The 14,989-nt window shown below is 49.4% G+C and overlaps 1 protein-coding gene across 27 annotated transcripts in view; it reads right to left on the bottom strand.

The window, feature by feature from the left end:
• Positions 1-14,989, bottom strand: part of ank2b (ankyrin 2b, neuronal) — a 1,120,520-nt gene that overhangs the window by 699,513 nt on the left and 406,018 nt on the right. The window contains exon 1 of one of the 27 annotated variants that reach the window (XM_085962256.1): positions 661-2,235. The exons of the other annotated variants lie outside the window; for them this stretch is intronic. Coding sequence (XP_085818382.1) covers positions 661-741 — 81 coding nt within the window. The 5' untranslated portion in view covers positions 742-2,235. Of the gene's footprint in view, positions 1-660; positions 2,236-14,989 lie in introns of those variants that run through there. 27 annotated transcript variants of the gene reach the window in all.

The raw sequence follows: 14,989 nt of genomic DNA, 5'->3' as shown, positions 1-14,989 counted from the left end.
TTGTTTCTGCCATTGGTAGAGAATGACAATTGAATGGTAAAGAGCGTTGGAACCTTTGCCCAATAAACAAGTTTATTTGGTGCCTCCCTTGATTTACATCAGTCCAGCCAGTGTTTCAATTTGATTTTCATTTAAGATGTCAGAATACTACTGCTGATCCATTATTTTATTTCCTTGGTTTACAAAAACATTTGAATTCATTATATAAAATATATTTAAAACATCTTTTCTCTCTCCCTTACGAATTCACCATTTTTAACCTCTTGCATTTATTCAGACAAAAATATAGATTCTACCAATTAATTCTCCTCAGGAGCATTTTATAGTCCATATACAATATACACACCTAAATAACAGTTCTATTCACCACATACAAAACCAAACTAAAAAAACACCATCACCATCAGAACCACAATCATATCACTCCTTTTCCTGAGCTATTTGATCTTAAGTGCAGCGATTTAAGTCAAATTCTCAAAGGCAATTTTGTGGTCATTATCAGTTCAATTATCTTATCAACACTTATTTCTAGTAGCTTCTCTGCTCACAGAGTGAGAGACACTCACACAGAGATATATAACGATTAGCTGAGGCGCCTGCCTGCTCTCTGAGGGAGCAGCTCTCCGGCATCCCTCTCCAAACAGCAAATTCTACTCTTACCTTTTTAGGTCTCTTTCGCTTCTGATTGTTGCCGTTGTACTTATCTCCACCATCACTTCTCTGGGCTTCATCGCTCATCATTTTCTAATTGTGTTTTTTTTTGGAAAGAACACTGTTCTCCCATCAAAATCTCTCGACTGCACACACCAGACTGAGTGTGTTGTCACTTGCTGGAAAGAGGGGAGGAAGGAGGAGGAGTAGGGCAAGCATGATGACGTTTCCATGGTAGCTGTAGTCACAACGGTTATCTGAATGTGCTGCTGAACTTGATTTAACCAATTAGAATCAGTCTAGTGATTTAAGCAGAAAGAGAACAGAGGATGGAGAACATCTGGGCTACTACAATTCATCTGTCTCTTCACCCTGCAAATGCACCTGAAATAATTCAAATGTTTTTATGCTTAGGGTTGAGGGTGAGGGGAGGATCAAAACTGTAAAATCAGTGCAGTGCTTTAAAGGATCAGTGTTGTCAACTTTCTCTTAAAGGCGCTGACTCACACTGGGATCCTGTTTCGTGGAACCCGACTGGCTCGGGTATCGATGGAAATTGGTCCTTGGACCTTATCAGCATACTTACGCTGGTCGTGTCTCCACAGGCAGCTTGCCCGAGTGAAGCATCAATGTCTGGCCGCCTGTCTCCCCGTCAGTGGCCCTCAGTTAACGCATTCAAGGGGCCAAACGCCAGTTTCTGGTGTCTGCTCGGGATGCCTAAAAAGTGGGCCCCACAAATTTGGCAGTGCAACCAAGGCCTGTGCTGATTGGGCGCAGGCTGTCCCACTGCTAAATTGGTATGCTTTGCGACTTTTTTTTTAACCCATTATTTATACTCAGAAATCTCATTTTCTGGTTTGACTAGGTTTATTGTTTTTCTGCACCTGATACAGCGACTGAGTAGCACTTCTTGTCCCTTCTAACAACCACACAGCTGCTGTTTGTAACACAAATCATTCATGCTGAAATTCTTATTTAATTCTGAGCAGGCCAAAAATACAGATTTCTTTAGTTCAGTTTCAATAATTATTTGTATTTAATCTACCTAATGGCAGATGGCACTCTGTCATTTTTATTGTCTTTCTTCCATATGGATGGCTTGTTAATTAGTATACAAGTCGCCAAAGAGACTGCAGCGAGGGTCTGCTGAGATTTTCCTTATTCTTTCTAATGAGGGGTTTCCACTGGTTACCTAGGGCTCCACCGTGCTGATGCAGCTGGCTGGCTTCAGCCAGACCAGAATAATACAAAGCCACCCGATGTAAACAATGACTTGGCAGAGATGTCACAAAGTGGCAATGATACACGTACACACATGGCGCGCAGGTACCTTGTAATTACAGTATCGTGTCAGATGCTGCATGGCTGTTACTATGGCAACTGGATTCCCTGCTGGAGTCAATCTGACTGAACAGAATCCTCTGGGATTCCAAGACTGTTAAGCAGAAAAATCACCGCTTCCTATCACAACTGAATACAAAGAAATGGAGAAGACCTACTGTATAGATGAACGCGCACACACGAATCATCAGATTGTTTAATACACTATGGACTAGATTTTCAGTCGCTTGCGCCAGCAGTTAGCGACTTAAGAGAAGTGTTTTTCGGGCGCTAGGCGTGTAGCGCCCGGGCGCAGCGCAGTTTGCGCCCCGCCCCAAATTAAGTTGCCCGTTAGCGCCGGCGCAAAGTTTAGCGCCCGCCCGGATGCGCGCGCAGAAAATGACGTCACATCCTCGTGCAACGCCCTTTGTGCGCCCCGATTCCAAACTTCAGTCGGACCGCCCCATTGTGCGGCTGGCGGCCGGAGCGTTTGGAAAAAGGAACGCAACACAACCAGCGCGGGCCCCGGGGGGCACAAATTAAAGGGGACGTGCTCTCCAGTATAAAGGCCAGCCTTTTTTCAGAAAACACTCTTGTGCAACGCATTTCTGGAGACACAACAAGGAGGATAGCTAACTGGTTTCAAGCAGCAAGAGCCAGGTATTTTTGGACTCAGGCCAGAGCGCTGCAAGTGGCCTTTTGGAAATTAGGGTGTTTGCCAGGATTTGATGGGGGTTGCATGGGGTGCCAACGCGGAGCTGCAGCTCCATGTCCGTAGGGCTCGCAGACGCATTGTGAGAGGGGCAGCCCTGGCTAGAGGCAGAGGGGGCTACAGGCGTCGGCCACGTAGGCCTTACCCAGTCAGGCTATACCGCCAGCAGCGCTCCTACCTAAACATGAGTGCCGCGCGATGTGTTAAAAGGCTCCGATTCCGAAAGGAGGTGATTGCAGAGATCTGCCACCTGCTTCGCCGAGATCTGCAGCCAAAGCTCAGGTGCAGGACGTCTCGGTCGGTGGAAGTGAAGGTGACGGTGGCATTGAACTTCTATGCCACCGGCTCCTTCCAATACGCTGCTGGGGACATAGCAAACATCTCCCAGTACGGCGCGCATCGCTGCATCCGCCAGGTGACCGAAGCACTGTTCAGAAGGAGAAGCCAATTCATCTCCTTCCCCATGGCCCTGGAGAGCCAGCATCAGCGCGCATTGGGATTTTCCAGACTCGGGGAATTCCCCTTGGTGCAGGGCGCCATTGACTGTACGCATGTGGCTTTGCGGGCCCCTCTGGAGCATGGCGAGCAGTATCGCAACAGGAAGGGCTACCATTCTCTGAATGTGCAGCTGGTCTGTGACCACAAGCAGCGCATCATGGCAGTCAATGCCAGCTTCCCAGGCAGCAGCCACGATGCCTTTATCCTGCGGCAGAGTACTGTGCATGACATGTTCCAGGCACAGCCTCCCCCAAGAGGATGGCTACTCGGGGACAAAGGCTATCCTTTGTGCACCTGGCTCATGACCCCGCTCCGCGCGCCCAGGACCGCTGCTGAAGAGGCCTACAACGAGAGCCATCAAACCACCCGCAACATCATCGAGCTAACTATTGGGGTCCTCAAGCAGCGGTTCCGCTGCCTTGATCGCTCCGGAGGAGCTCTCCAGTATTCGCCGGACCGGGTCTCCCAATTTGTGGTGGTTTGCAGCATGCTACACAACCTGGCTATCCGCAGGACTCCGGCACTGCCACCTGACGTTGGACCAGCACCTCAGGAGGAGGAGCAGGAGGAGCATGAGGAGGAGGAGGAGGAGGAGGAGCAGGAGTACGTTCCCAGGAGGGAGCGACCAGGGCCAAGGGCCGCACGACGCCACCTTATTACACGGTACTTCTAAGCCCCCTGTCAGGGAATGGCCAGGGGCCATGAGGGAAGATGAATGCAGCCGCTCCGCAACCCCTCAGCCGGCGAAGCCAACAAACACTAAGAAGAACAACCATGGAGACTGCATGAATAAAGATAATTTTTTATTACACAAAAATGAAAAGCCCTTCCCACATGAATCCCCCAAAACAATAAACGGGCCCCACAAAAAGCCCAACAAACGACTCACTCCCACAAACTGGGGAGGAGTCACTCCACCTTTCTTCAAACCGGGCCTCAACGTCGGCCTAACGCAAAAAATAAGCCCTCCAACAACACAACCATGGGCAAAATAAAGATGGCCACTGCCATATAAAAGGAAAGCTGCGCACACCCTCTACTGAGTGGCCCGCGAGGGCGAGACCTTGCCCAGCCTTTTGCCTCCCCTGCCCGGCCTGCTGCTCCTTCGCAAGCTCTGCCCAGTGGCTGCTGCGAGGCTGGGGGAAGGTGCCTGAGGCTCAGATGCCCTTCCGCCAGATGCCGCTGGGGGGCGGCCTACACGGCGTTTGGGCCTCGAGGGGCCGTCTGCTGAGTGGCGCACCTGAGCCTGGCCACCATCAGCTGCAGCCGCTTGCCCTTGACGCCCCAGTGGGGGAATGGCGGCGACGGATGGCGCAATGTGAGCCAGCTGGCGTGTGGGATGCGCTGGCTGGTGCTGTGGCGCGGTGGCACTCGGTCGGGCCCGCACTGCAGGATCCGCAACAATCAGCCGAGGGGCGGCTTGCTGGGATGGTCCAGCGCGGCGGCTGCCCTGGCGATGCCTGCCTGAGACAGCGCGTGTGGCAGCAGTGAGTGCCCCTGTGGTCCTGGTGTGCGCGCGCATCACAGCCGTCAGGGTCTTGACGGCATCAGTCAGCATGCGGCCACTCGCGGCAGTTGCTGCGCCGAACTCGCGCACACTGGTCGCCAGCGACTCGATGGCCTCAGGCATGCGCCCCACCACGCTCATGAGCTCCGTGTGGCGCCGGTCCGAATCCTCGGCCATCTTATCCAGCTTCCGCACCTCCTCCGAGGTGAAGGTGTCCGGACTGGAGTCGCGACTCTCCCGCTGGGGAGGAGGGGGCCGAACTAGGGGACCCTTGCCGCGTTGGTGGCGGCGAGTGTGCCGAACAGCAGCACTCCCCTCTGATCCTTCCCCCCTTTGGGGGGGAAGGCCGCGGGCCACGCGCACGGCTCCTGGGTGGCTGGACGCCACTGGTCCCAGAAGCTGCATTGCCCTGCGACAGTTCCTCCAGGCACTCGTCCAGTGAGGAGGTGTCAAGCATTTCCTCCTCTCCTGCGGGACGTGACTGTTCCCCCGAAGGTCCGGCTTGCGCCTCCTCCTGGTCGGAGGTGCTGTCACTGGCAGCTTCAGGGTCCTGGTCATCACCAGCTGAAAGCAGGAATGCACAAGAGTAGCTTCAGAGTGAGGAGACGGCGTCAGCGAGGGAGTTAGGACTGGTGGCATTCAGCGCATTGGTGGGACAGTGGCAAAGGAGGTAGCTCGGATGGGCCAGTGCGACGCGAGAGGGCCAAAAGGCGAGGTCCTTACCATTGCCGGGCAGTGGAGGGTCGGATACTCCGCACGCTGTGGGGACAATCACACGGGCTCCCATGAGCACACACACGCGCTCCTCCAGCCGAGTGAGCTTCTGCAGCTTGGCGCGGCCACCACTGGCACGCGCCTGGCGATTAAACGCTACTTTAGCCTGCATGAGAAAGGACGGGCTGTAAGTGCGCAGTGAAGCCCTGATGTAGTGTGCACTGCCTCCCATGATGGAATAGCTTGGACAGAGTGAAGCCCTGATGTAGTGTGCACTGCCTCCCATGGTGGAATAGCGTGGACAGAGTGAAGCCCTGATGTAGTGTGCACTGCCTCCCATGGTGGAATAGCTTAGACAAAGTGTAGAGTGCCGAATGGCCATGTGATGCTCATGACTGTCCCAATGCTGCTGGCAGAGGGCTGGCCAATAGGACTTTCAGCTCCCTTTGCCCATCATGTCAGGTGTACATGCAAGAATGAGGAGACTGGAAAGGCTACTCACCTTCACAATCCTGGTCAGATCGTTGTATTTTTTACGACATTGTTTGTGGGTCCTGGGGGCATCGCCGGTGAACGTCACCCTCTGGGCGATCTGCTTCCAGGCTTTGGTGTAGTCGTGGTGGGTTGGATTCCTCCCACTCTCTGGGAACAAGATCTTGCGCCTCACCTCCAGAGCTGTGACCATTATGTCCAGATCACCCTCTGAGAAGCGCAGGGCACGCTGACGGGCCTTCTCTGGCGTTGCCATGACTCCCTGGGGCTGAGCAGCAGTGTTGCGGCCTCTTTGCAAGGCTGCAGTGTGCAGGGCGTGGCAGCAGACCAATTCGTCCCTTCCCCCTTTAAGAGCTGGTCGGCGCCACGGGGTCTGCTGTCAGTCCAAAAATGACCGCACCCGCGCTGCGCCCCGCCTGGGCGCTATCCCTCTGGACCGCCGGCTTAGCGCCTAAAGATAGGAGTGGAACGCCTCTTTTAGCGCTCCACCAATCTCTTAGGGCGAAGCCACTGAATTTCCGGCAACGGGGCGCTACTTTGGGGCGGGCGCTAACTTCGGGCGGGCGCTAAGGTTAGCGCCCCAAAACTGTCTATACTGAAAATCTAGCCCTATTACTTTTAAATAAAATTCCTCAAGATCTTAATATTGCCTGATATCAAATTCAGAAATTCTTTTTAAAAAACCACTCATCCCAAATTTCCACAAGGCCCACTGGTTAAGCAGCTGTAGATCCGGAAAAACTAGTCAAAACATGTGCAGCATAAACTCTGGCAAGTCTTGATGAATTTCACAAACGGGCCCTGAAACAAGCGCAGGACCCTCATTTCAATATTGCACAGGACCTGAAGAGTTCGGACCTAAAATGGCAACCAGGGTCCTATTTAGGTCATAGGACCCCAATTTAGGTCATAGGACCCCAATTTCAATATTAAAAGGGGCCATGGCCTGAAACAGGTAGCTGCTTTGGACATGCGGAGGTAGGCCCCTTTCAGACTGAAGCTGCCGCATCGCCGTGTTAACGGTGCGATAAGGCTACTGACCCCATTTTGAGGCAGTCACCGCCCTGTTAAGGCTAGGCGAAGGGAGTGAAAATTGACCATGATAAGTAAAACACAGGATTCTTTCCCTGAAGGACATTGGCAAACCAGTCAGATATTTACAGAAATCCGACAGATTTCACGGTCCTTTTTTCCCCCTGTCGTTAGCCACAAGTTCCAGATTTACTCAATTCAATTTCACATCTTGCCATAGTGCCATTAGAATTCACAACCTCTGGGTTGTTAGTTCAGGTACTATAACCACTGCAAAACAGCACATTTTGATTTATAATATATTAATTTCTCAATTTTAAGAGTGAAATAGGATAGACATTTTAGTGATTCCTTCAGTTATTTTAAAAGCCTCTACAGCCCCTTCACCCCATATATATACCAACGGATCATCAGTTTTCAACTCATTTGGGCGAAACATACATAAAACTAGCCAAAGCTGATCAACAACTTTCAAACAGCTTACAAAGCAACAAAAAAAAGCTGACAATTCAAAATCAACCCTGAATATAATGACTTGTGAAGAGAGGTAATTACGTAGAAAGTGCAATGGGATATGGGCGTGTTACTTAAGCTGCATGTATACCCAACTATCCTTTGTATTGGAAGGATAACCTGAAGTGTCGAAAGCATAATATTTATTTTCTGGGAGGGATACGAGGGTAGCTACCCCAGAAAATTTAGATTTTTAATACTTTTTGATGCAAGTCTCCACTGAACATAGGCATTGATTTTTTTTTATAACATTTGTTCAATTTTATTTAAAACTACCTACTATTTGCCATTTAGGAAGCCATTATATGTATTAATATTTCAACACTTTTTTCTAGTGACAACAAATCGTTTATTACAGGAAGAAAAAAGTTTATTTTTAAAAATTTTAATAATTGCCTAACACCAAGTCAGTGATTTGAACTCAGTCTTATTGACCACAGGGTCACTGTCGTCCACTCCCGCCATTGGGGGATTTCTTATTGACCACAGGGTCACTGTCGTCCACTCCCGCCATTGGGGGATTTCTTATTGAGTTTAAAAATCCTTTCAGAGTAAAAGTTACTTCACATCCCTCTGGTGCCTTTTGAGGATTACCAGTTGGCATGTTGGCCCATATATCCCACCTTAACTATGCTCATCTCTGTGTTCCTCTAATTTTTTAGTTTAAAAGCAGACTCTCCTTGCACTCTCCTTCCACTTTCTGCTGTCTTATTGCAGAGCCACACTCGAAGTGTTCATTTGTACAGTTACTCCTTTATATCTTATAATAATTATGCGAGTTCATTACTTGTCAACATTGCTACAAGTTTAAGGTGTCTCTTGTAGACAATGAAGCTGTCCGTTTTTCTGCTTCGGAGGAAATACACTTGTTTACTAATGTGTTAAAGTCGCATCTGATGAGATGTATTGTTTAATAAGTATCACAGACAACTACCATTATTAGTGCCAGACAACCCAGTTATCCTACAGTAAGCTGTGAGGAGGAAGCAAAGAGTCTGCAAAGGGATATAGACAGGTTAAGTGAGTGGGCAAGAACGTGGCAGATGGAATATAACCTGGAGAAATGTGAAGTTATCCACTTTGGTAGAAAAAATAGAAAAATAGATTTTTTAAATTTTTTTTTTTTTTTTTTAAAAAGGTGAGACTGGGAAATGTTGGTAATCCTTGTACACTTGTGCATGAATCACATAAAGTTAACATGCAGGTACAGCAAGCAATTAGAAAAACAAATGTTAGTCTTTATTACAAAGGGATTGGAATACAAGAGTAAAGAAGTCTCACTGCACTTACAGAACGCCTTGGTGAGACCACACCTGGAGTACGGTGTACAGTTTTGGTCTCCTTGCCGAAGGAAGGATATATTTGACTTAGAGGGAGTGCAACGAAGGTTCACCAGACTGATTCCTGGGACAGGGGGATTGTCCTATGAGGAGAGATTGAGTAGACTAGGCCTATATTCCCTACAGTTTAGAAGAATGAGAGGTGATCTAATTGAAACATATAAAATTATTAATGGGCTTGACAGGGTAGATGCAGGAAGGATGTTTCCCCTGGCTATGGAGTCTAGAACCAGGGGTCACAGTCTCAGAATAAGGGGTCGGCCATTTAGGACTGAGAAGAGGAAAACTTTCTTCACTCAAAGGGTTGTGAACCTTTGGAATTCTCTACCCCAGAGGGCTGTGGATGCTCAGTCGTTGAGTTTATTCAAGACAGAGATCGATATATTTTTGGATACTAAAGAAATCAAGAGATATGGGGATAGTATGGGAAGGTGGAGTTGAGGTAGAAGATGAGCCATGATCTTATTGAATGGTGGAGCAGGCTCAAAGAGCCAAATGGCTAATCCTGCTCCTATTTCTAAAGTTCCTACATCAGGAAAATGTTTGTAATCTAGTAAAATCTGCTATGTTTGCTCTTAGTTCTGCTTCATTTGACTTCTTAATAAACCTGATTCATAATTAGCAGCCCGAGATATATGGTCTGTCAGAGTGGAAAAATCAGGAATTTGTGCCTCTAAATGCCGCTTTGATTGGCAGTGTTGTGTAATTGGGAAGGTTATGTGTTTTTTTTCCTTTGTACCAGTTTGGTCTTCAAAGTGAAGAGGAGAAACATTTGGAGCTCCATTAAAGGGTTCTTCAGTGAATCCATACTTCATAGGGGAGCTAACAAGATGGATTAATTAAATATTTGATTTCACATACAAACTTCACACCATGGGCATTGTTCTAAAGCAAGAGTATTACTTCAGGACATATGAAAGCATTGACATTGTTATCAGTTTGAAACAGGGATTATGGGGTTAACTTTCAACTTCAGCAGGGATGAAAAATGGGTGGTAGCGGATCAGCCAGCCATTATACACCCAACACGATTCAAGTGGCGGGTAGAACGGGAACCAATCTGCTGCTGTTCATTTTGTGCCCTGCCAAAGTTTAAAGTTACTCCCTATATGTTGAGTAAAGCTTTGTAATCTAGTAAAATCTGCTATGTTTGCTCTTACTTCTGCTTCATTTTACTTCTTAATAAACCATAATTAGCAGCCCAAGATATATGGTCTGTCAGAATGGAGTAAGCAGTAGTGTATGGTAAGATCCCATACTATTAGTAGTGCATTCCTTCACAGTAAAAAAAGTTCAGTTTGCCCTGTGTCCTGATTTCCCTAATAAGTTTGTGGATAAAGGGATGTTTTGGACCCATGGGAACATGGGGTTGCCTAAGGAAAGCAGACATTCATGCTGGGAACAACACGGGATGTTCCTTGGTGGTTATCCTGATTGGATGTTGTAACTTTGACGGAAACCTCAGACAAACCATATAAACAGGGTTGATCTTCCAAAGTTATGGGTGCTGATGGGGAGAAGCCCTGAGAAAATTTCCGGAGACATCGGGCTGGATTTTCATTAAGCTGTCAGGAAGGAGGCGGGACTACAACTTTTGGGTTTTAGTCCCGCCTCCATCGACGTCCGGCCAATCGACGTGATTTTCCCTTGATTGATCTTGTTGAGCCCGCCCAGCGGGCTCAGCAGGCCAATTAAGGGCCACCCGGCAACAGGTGATGTCACAGACTGAAATTTCATCTGTCAAGAGTTTTTGACAGATGAAATATCAGTGTTTCACAGCTGTTTGAAGCTGTCAAACACTGACAGTCCGACTTCTAACCTGAGTCCTTCTACGCAGACTCAGTTAGAACTGTCACCGGCACTGAAAGCTGAAGGCTGTCACTTTTCACAGATCGCAGCCGTTCAGCTTTCAGTTCCGGTTGAGTGATGGACTCCCGACGCCTAGAGGAAGAAAGGCTGTTAAGGTAATTACAGGTAAGTAAAACTTCTTTACACACTTTAGACACACCAAACACACTTACCTTTGCACTCATGCACCCATTACTCACCTGAACACCGACATCGCAACCCCTCCAAGTCCTTCAACCCGACGGCCCGCCTGCTCTAACCTGGCGTGGTTTGGAGCCGTCAGGAATCCCACAGACACCCCTCAAAATAGGGATTAGGCTAAAAACTGCCTGTTAACTACCTGTTAACAGGCAGTTAATTGGCACTAATCCCTTCCCGCCTCAGGTCGGCGGGCCCCAGTGCGGGGCGGGTACCCGCCTCCCTTGAAACTTACGTGGAGGCGGGTTTTGGGCGGGATGGTGTCGGGACCCCCGAATTCGGGATTTTTGCACCCCGCACGCCTGAAAGTCCACCTCACAGCCCAATGAAAATCTGGCCCGTTATCTCCAGAGACCAAATCATTACAGGTGCTTAAGAAATTGCAGATGAGAATGTACAACAGTGTACACCAACAGATGATAAAGGTGTGCCTTTATGACAGCTCTTGCTATTTGCTATTTATCCTTAGCAGTGCACGATTTATTACTTCCTCTCCCAATCTTCTGCATTTACTGTTGTCCTAATCAGGGAATTAGAGAGCCATGTCTGATTTCTGAGAAAGCCTAAAGACACTGGATAGATTTTAATATTTGGTGCAAAATGGGGAATCAGCAGGCAGGAGTCAGCTGTTTTCTACACTGCTAACTGCCTGGGCCTGAGGTGGGAGGCAATCCTGGAGCAGGCTGCAGACGGTCCGGCAGCAAGTCGCAGTATTTTTGTACTCATTCCTGCTCCTCCTGGCCACACCAAAATAAATGAAAATGGTTTTGCATTATTTTTTTAGTTAGGCAACTCAATGTCAGTACAAATGGGCAGAGAATGCACAGTGTACCCCATTTGCACCTCAAGATTCATATCAGTGCCCATCTAAAGGTGGCTGGAGAACCAGGGTAAACAGGGAGGTAAGTGACCAAATGGAATTTTCAGGCTGTAACCGCCTTGCTAACAGACAGTTAACATAAGTCCCATTTTACTAATGAACAACATCTGGGGTCTTTATTTAACCCATTAAATGAAAAAGAGAAAAATAAATTTGAACCTTTAATAATAAAACTGCACGATTGCGATTTTCACTGCCTCCGCCCAGCAGGAATGGGGAAGTAGCGGGCTGAAAATGGCAGTGCACCACTTACTGCTCTTATCCCGCTCCAGATAGAGATGCCGCCATTTCCAAGTTGCTGAAGTAGGCAGGTGCCTACTTGTAATATACCAATCAGGATCCTATGGCGGTCGTAGGACCCCAATGCAATTTTGAGGTACCAATGGGCAAAGTGTGCACCACACTGCTCCGCCCATTCGAAGTAGGCATTAAGTGGACCAACCAGTTTTCTTAAATGGGCCACAGCAGGCCACTCTCAAACATTTAAGGGGCTAAATTTGGTTGATTTGTGCCTCCCGTTAGCACCCTAAGAGGGCGCTAACAGGGCGCAAATCAACTAGCGCCTGGGCGCAGCACCCCTAACGCCTCCCGCGAAATTCAGCGGGTTAGTAGTGGCACTAACCGCTAGTGCCGCACGGCCCTGTGCCGCTGGCGATGACGTCATCGCCGTGCGCAGCGCCCCGCTCGCGCCTGGCTGTAATATTGGGTGGCGCCCCCCGACTTACCGCCGGACGCTATGTCCAACGGGGTCAGGAAGGCCTACCTGCAGCCGGGGCGGTGCTAGTTAAAGGGGAGGTGGCGGGCGGCCAATTTTGTTGCTGACCGCCTGCCAGCACCTGCCCCCATTGCTGTCCCTGGCCCACGTGAAGTCCCCCCGAGGGGTGCCGGCAGCTCTGCATGAGCGCGGCACTCCCGATCCCTGGTGGCCCAGCTGGGCACCGAGACGGGCTGTGCCAGGCCCTTCTCCTTAAAGAAGGGGAGGAAGGCCTGCAGTACTGTGGCGCTGCGGCACGTAGCACCACGGTTTTGGCTCGCAGTGCCTCAAGAGGGACGTAGGGCGATTCCAGTAGCGCCCCCTCCTCCCTCTCGGGGCGCTATCTGGGAAATTCGGCCACAGGGGGCGCTAACTTTTTTGGGGCGCGAAAATGATGTGATTCATACCCTGACACAATTTTAACTAATCCTTCAGCTAATCGCGGCAATGATTCCCAGTGCTGCAACCTCCAGTGTAAGCTGCAGAAAAGTTTTAGGCCCAGATAAGTTTAAAGTTTAAATTTTATGAAGGTTTCCTTTTGGAAAGAAAGAGCAGGAGTGCTACTCAGACCCCACAAGGATATGTTGGGCTTTCCCTGCCTTGGGCTAATCCCCCACACCATTTACCTTAGTGCTGAGACAGTTACCTTAGCTCCCAGGAGGCAGCCTCCTGCAGCACAAAATCCCGCTTCTGCCCACTGGCCTCCTCGACATTGCCACTGGGTTTAGGCGGAATGTGAAGGAATAAGCCATATTCAGAAAAATACACCATTCCATGAAAGAATTCTGGCCTTATTAAAACATGACATACTAGGTCTGGAAATCTGGAAGCCTCAACAATCTAAAGCTGTAAACGGCATACAGGCTATTGAGATAAGATAAGTTGTTGACACTGAATCAGTAGCCTTATTGAAACAGGAGGTTGGAGGCTCCTGAAGTCTGCAGCATTGGAAAAAAGACAATGGTGCACCTGTTAAGGTGTCTTAAATTACACTTCGGAAAGAAACACAGAAAATTAAGAAACATATGCCTTCGTAAAAATGACATCAAATTAAACATATGAGACACGATTCTGTGTTGCAACCAGCTGAGGTAAATAAGAATTGCATAGATCACCCTGTTAAGGTGTCCTAAATTACATGTCGTAAAAAGACACAAACAGAAGACCTTGGTAAAAATGACATCAAATAGATGCACCTGCTGGTTACACCGTTTTTTATGATAAGCTTCGAACACCTAGGGTAGAGACATAGGCCTAGAAATTCAGTATCGCCACGTTTGGGGCGCTACAGTCGAGCGTGCGCTAAATTTAGTGCCCAGCGCAACTTAGCGGCACCTTCACCGAAATTGAGTTGCATCGCCCCAAGAGGTTGCTGCTGCGCTAAAGCAGACGGTGCACAACTATCCTAAGGCGCTAAGCCGGCGAGCCGAGGCGCTACCACCGAGGGCAGGCGCAACGCAGGTGCGGCGAGTTAGCGATTGCAGGCAGACACGCTGGCGCTGGTCACCTCTTAAAGGGGGAGGGTCGATTTGGATTGCAGCCACGCCCTGCACATTGGAGCCCTGATTCTAGGCCTGGACAGACGTGCTGCGACATCGTTACACCCACGACCATGGAGAAGGCCAGGGAGCAAGCGCAGTGCTTCAGTGAGGGGGCCCTGAAGGTTCTGGTTGGCGCAGTGGAGCGCCGGCAACCTATCCTCTTTCCTGACAGTAGCAGGAGGCCGCTGCCCAGCGAATATAGAAAAGCTTGGAGGGAGGTGGCACACAGAGTGACCTCCAGCAGCATGGTCCCTAGGACACCAACGCAATGCAGGAAGAAGTTCAACGACCTCACTCGGGTTGTCAGGGTGAGTACCCTTTCCAGTATCCTCTTCATCTCTGCATGTGCACCTCACTTTATGGCCAAACGGTCCTGAAAGCACCAATGCCCAGCCCTCATCCAACACCTATGGGACTCTCCTGAAAAATCACATGCACATTCACCACTTTACACACTGTCAGGGCTATTCCACCATGGGAGGCAGTGCAGGCAAGATCAGGGCTTCAAACTGTCAGGGCTATTCCAACATGGGAGGCAGTGCAGGCAAGATCAGGGCTTCACACTGTCAGGGCTATTCCACCATGGGAGGCAGTGCAGGCAAGATCAGGGCTTGACACTGCACTCAGAGCCCATCCTTTCTCTTGCAGGGCAAGCTGGCTCACAATAGGAGGCAGCAGCAATGGACCGGGGGAGGCCGTCCTGAACTTAAAGACCTCAGCGAGCTGGAGCAGCGAGTGGAGCGGATTATGGCAGGCCGGCTGATTGGCCCCGTCGCCACTGGAGATGCCGACCCCATTCTGGACAGCAATGGTAAGGTCATCACCTTTTTGACCTCTCTCTTTCCACTTGTGCCTCACACCAGCATCCTTTGCCACTATCGAACCAATGCAGTGCATTGCTGCACTCATGCCTCCCTCGCTGCCGCCCTGTCCTCACACTACAGCAACTCTTGTACCTGCCTGCTTTCAGATGCTGATTCGCCAGGTGA

The sequence above is a fragment of the Somniosus microcephalus genome, chromosome 2 (genome assembly GCF_052327205.1).
Source record: "Somniosus microcephalus isolate GS21.2 chromosome 2, FLI_Smic_1.0, whole genome shotgun sequence".
NCBI lineage: Eukaryota > Metazoa > Chordata > Chondrichthyes > Squaliformes > Somniosidae > Somniosus > Somniosus microcephalus.
Note: the sequence above shows the minus strand (reverse complement) of the source record. Positions and strands in the feature narration are given on the sequence as shown.